The 4,287-nt window shown below is 46.9% G+C and overlaps 1 protein-coding gene and 1 long non-coding RNA gene across 3 annotated transcripts; one reads left to right on the top strand and one right to left on the bottom strand.

The window, feature by feature from the left end:
- The first annotated feature begins 708 nt into the window (after nucleotides 1-708).
- Nucleotides 709-1,324, top strand: LOC146699341 (uncharacterized). Its single transcript, XR_014922813.1, has 3 exons — nucleotides 709-999; nucleotides 1,076-1,188; nucleotides 1,274-1,324. It is a non-coding gene; the product is annotated as an uncharacterized LOC146699341 (long non-coding RNA).
- Nucleotides 1,325-1,891: 567 nt separating this feature from the next.
- LOC146699340 (uncharacterized) lies at nucleotides 1,892-3,949 on the bottom strand. 2 transcript variants are annotated; one of them, XM_085472213.1, is made up of 8 exons: nucleotides 3,660-3,949; nucleotides 3,471-3,541; nucleotides 3,122-3,298; nucleotides 2,504-2,565; nucleotides 2,365-2,427; nucleotides 2,221-2,280; nucleotides 2,007-2,138; nucleotides 1,892-1,924 (listed from the first exon to the last, which is right to left on the bottom strand). In XM_085472213.1, the coding sequence occupies exons 1-8, from the start codon at nucleotides 3,830-3,832 to the stop codon at nucleotides 1,904-1,906; spliced, it is 759 nt and encodes a 252-aa protein (XP_085328339.1). In that variant the 5' UTR covers nucleotides 3,833-3,949; the 3' UTR covers nucleotides 1,892-1,903. The 2 variants fall into 2 exon arrangements, with proteins under 2 accessions (XP_085328339.1, XP_085328338.1); XM_085472212.1 differs by having other exon boundaries at nucleotides 1,911-2,138.
- Between the last annotated feature and the right edge of the window lie 338 nt (nucleotides 3,950-4,287).

Raw genomic sequence — 4,287 nt, 5'->3', positions numbered from 1 at the left:
TTTCCCCACCACCGTGTGTTCCATAGGACCTCAATCATAAATTTAACACAATGTATAACTCAATAAAAGACATAACCTCGAGGTTATTTACAGGGAGCCTCCAACTAGTATCATCTGGGCCCATAATGCACGGAAAGAATGTGCACCTTGTCACGGGATGACACCCAAAGCCCCATAAATCCTGCTGCCGTCACTGCAACACAAGATAAATGGAACCCCCCTCTGCTCGAACTACCTGCACTCCCCACCCTCCGGTCCACTCGCAGCTACTATCAAGGTTACCCAGAGCAAGCACTTTGAGAGGGATCAGCACTCTTTATTTTCCATCATCACAGCCCTGGGCCCTATTTCAGGAAGCCGGTTTAGTGGAAAAACTGAGTAAGTATACCCTGAGTTAACGAAAACTCTGGGTTTTCGGTTTCACAAAGCGAGTTCAGCTGAAGCCTGGGTGAGTCACTATGACGACACACGCCGTGAAGCTAACCTGCCCCCTAGCAGGTTTACTACAACTAACCCTGACTGACCCCGCCTCTTTGTCGGAAACCTGACAGCAGGAAGTGTCAGACATGGCGTGTCCCTTCCTTGAAGAGCCAGTAGATCTTGAAGCCCAAATTCTCCGCAGAGCTCTCCGCCGGGAGAGAGTGATCAGAGCGCGTTCGGACATTTTATCATTACCTGATGATTTCCTGTGCGAACATTACCGTTTCTCAGCACAATCAATAAGTTATTTGCATAACATCCTCAGGCCATATATTGCGCATGTGACACATCGCGGACATGCGCTCAGTCCATTACATATTCTTTGTACCGCACTCCGTTTCTTTGCAAACGGGAGCTTTCTGTACAATATCGGTGACGCTGAGCACGTTTCCAAGGCTACCGTCTGTCGGGCAGTCAGGAATGTTACAGTAGCACTGAAACGTCTCCTGCACTCGTTTGTGGTGTTCCCCGGTCACAGACCCACAAGATTTATCAAAGAGGGATTCCACAAAATTGCAGGTATCAGGATGAACAAAACTTAATGCATGATGTGGTGATACGTGAACTACCACTCAAATGGTACATAAATTTCCAGGGTTCCCAGGCGTGATTGGCTGTATAGATGGCACCCACATCCCAATCATTGCACCCTCAGCAAATGAAGGAGACTATGTGAACAGGAAGTCCGTCCACAGCATCAATGTACAGGTACATAATTCCCTGTAGCATTTCACACCAACAAGTGATGGCATCATGGTAATGGATGCTAATTTGTGTTCTCTGCACTGTGTAGATCATATGTGATGCTGCCAACATCATCACAAATGTGGAAGTCAAGTGGCCAGGCTCTGTACATGACTCACGAATCTTCCGGGAATGTACACTGAGCACCAAATTTGGACATGGTGGGTCGAAGTAACTGTGAAATATACAGAGACCAATTGCCACAGGGACGTTTGCACTGACATGTATTCTTCTGTCCTAGGAGAGTTCACTGGCCACCTGCTTGGTGATAGGGGGTACCCATGTCTACCCTATTTGCTCACCCCTTACCCTGACCCTGAACCGGGCCCACAGCAGCATTATAATCTGGCCCATTGCAGGACACGGGGCAGAGTTGAAATGACCATCGGAATGCTCAAGGCCCGGTTCCAGTGCCTTCGTGGACTCAGGGTCACCCCAGAAAGGGCATGTGACATCATTGTGGCATGTGTGATCCTACACAACATTGCCACGATTAGAGGTGAACAGTGTCCAGCTGAACCAGACAACAGCAGTGATCCACACGATGAACATCCTGACCCACCCACGAACGTACAGGATGGAAGAGCAGTCAGAGACACCATATGCCACAACCATTTCCTGTGACCCGTCACCCCAACATGTTACAAGACAAATACACAGATACTGTGGTCAACTGGCTTTATTGGTCACCCTGTATGTCCTGTACACAAAGAATAAATGCGTATATTAGTATGTTGTACAAACACTGACATGATTCGTCCATCTATGATCACTCCACCCACCCTTAACTGTTGTTCCAGCAGTACAATCTCCAGCTTCGACTTTTGGATCTGCAGCTGGAGGTGCACCATTTCCATGTCGCACTTTCTTATCTTCCTGGCCAGATATGTCTTATACAGCTGCTTCACAGGGAGCTATTGCAACAAGGGACATAGCATTGGCATCCATAGTACATGCCTACTTAGGTTGGTTGTAAATCAGTGCTGAACAACCCACTGTGGAAAGGTTCGTTGTAGGAGTGGCTGGACCCTCTTCCTCTTCATTTCCAGCATCACTCTGCCGGGGACATAGTAAGTCCATGGTGTCATCATAGTACCACATTGTCGTCAGTTGTTATATTTTCCACTGTACACTGTATACCTCATAGTGTGGCTCTGTTGCGGCCTCCTCTGTAGCAGCTGTCACTGTTTCGTCATCATGTGCCTGTGGTGGAGACATTTAACAACATTGCTGTTCTACTGTTGACACATGTAGTCTGTGGAGTATTACGAGTACTCACAACTGCATGTCGGTCTGGCTCAACAGGGGGCTGCACCAGATGCAGTACACCATCACCGTCAACTGGAAGAATATGGGGTTCATACAGGTCACTCATGACTTATGTGGGCGCAAATGGCAATTACCAGACATACCAATCACCATACACCTCATTGTCAGTATGCTCTCAGAGACAACCGACACTGAGGGAAGGCAAAATCAGTAGGTGTCAGGGTGGAAACGCTTTTATGAGCTTTATGTTGCATTAAGGTATATGTTCATATGTTACTCTTATTGGGAAAAGTACGAAATGTACTACTCGCTCTGTCTCTGGGAACAGGGAGCTCACCCTGTGAGAGGTTAACACACACACACACATGTATGCAAAATTAAAGGACACTGCTATGCTCTTCATAAAGACGTACCACTGCAGCTCGGTGTGTGTGAGTCTCTCCCTGGGCCCTCACCCGTGCAGCACGTTAACAGTTTCCAAGTGTCTCAGTGTTGTTTATTCACCTGACTGTTTGATGACTGTCATTCTCTGTCAGTAGGACAGTAACTTCACTACGACATAGTTCATTTTGGTCAAGGTGACTGTGCAGAATGGATGTATGCACGCCATGTATTGTTTTGGATTTACCCCTTATGTAGGCACTTGTGTCTTGTGGGGTTGTTGCCACAGAGGATGTCCCCGCAGAGATGCCTTCAGCCACAGGGCGCCCACTGTTTTGGCTGAGGGCCAACTGCTCAGCCTCTGTGAGTGGTGGTGGTGGAGGACCCCCACCTGTTTTTCGGGCCTCCGCTTTTTTTCTGTTGGCTGTGACGGCACACATTTGGGCATACAGAGTAGGCAAATGTGTACTTGTGATGTGCTCAGATAATTTCAATATGTGCTTACAGGTGGTATATTACTGTAGCCTCTAACTGCAATTGATTTACATAGGACACACAGACCAAGCACTATGGCTCATAATACAATTACACCTTACCTGTTTGGACTATGTTTTTATATTTCATTTTTACTTGCTGCCAGGAACGTTTGGGGCCTGTTGGGTTGCACCTGCGCTCACATCACATCACAAAATAAAATGTATAACATAATAAATAGAATGACATATGATAAAATAACGTGTTATATGGGTGGAAATCCCTAGATCAATGTTTAAATTAACACTCACGCATTGACTCTGTCGGCTATGTTTTGCCATGCATGCTCCCTTTCCTTTGCAGCTGCGGCTGTGTTACTTTTTTTCTGCATGATGTGCATGCTGTCGGCATATGCTGCCATCAGAATTTCCGCCTCGAGCGCTGTGAAATACGTCGACCGGGCCTTCTTTCCCTCCGTCTCCATGGTGACTCGCTTAATCTGTGCTCCACTGATCGGGGCTTTATGTATCCTCGTGCGCGTGCTTAACTTGGGGTTGTAGCAACTCCGCGTTGATTGAACTACTTGTTATCAGCCTTTCTGAAACGGAATATTCCGAGTTGGACAGTTCGGGGTTACTCAACCGTGAGTGTCGTTTTTCACTCTGAGTTTTCTAAACCGGCTTCCTGAAATAGGGCCCTGAGCTCCATGCAGCTGGAGCAGAAGGTGTCTCGTTTGAGAGGGAGTGGGATCAAAGCATTATGTCTGGGTGACAACTGAGCGAACTGACTCGGCTACCCTGCAGGAATCACAGAAGAAGAAAAAATATTTATTTATTCAGGTTCTACTTTAATTAATGTTGTGCCAGAGGTTAAAAACAGGCTGTTTGAGAAATCCTGTGAAATTATTCTTAAAGTCTTCGTGCTCACGCTGTGATGAAA

Source organism: Copadichromis virginalis, linkage group LG11, assembly GCF_057382275.1.
Source record: "Copadichromis virginalis isolate Kocher_CV1m ecotype Utaka linkage group LG11, C_Virginalis_male_GT1.1, whole genome shotgun sequence".
Taxonomy (NCBI): Eukaryota; Metazoa; Chordata; class Actinopteri; order Cichliformes; family Cichlidae; genus Copadichromis; species Copadichromis virginalis.
Note: the sequence above shows the minus strand (reverse complement) of the source record. Positions and strands in the feature narration are given on the sequence as shown.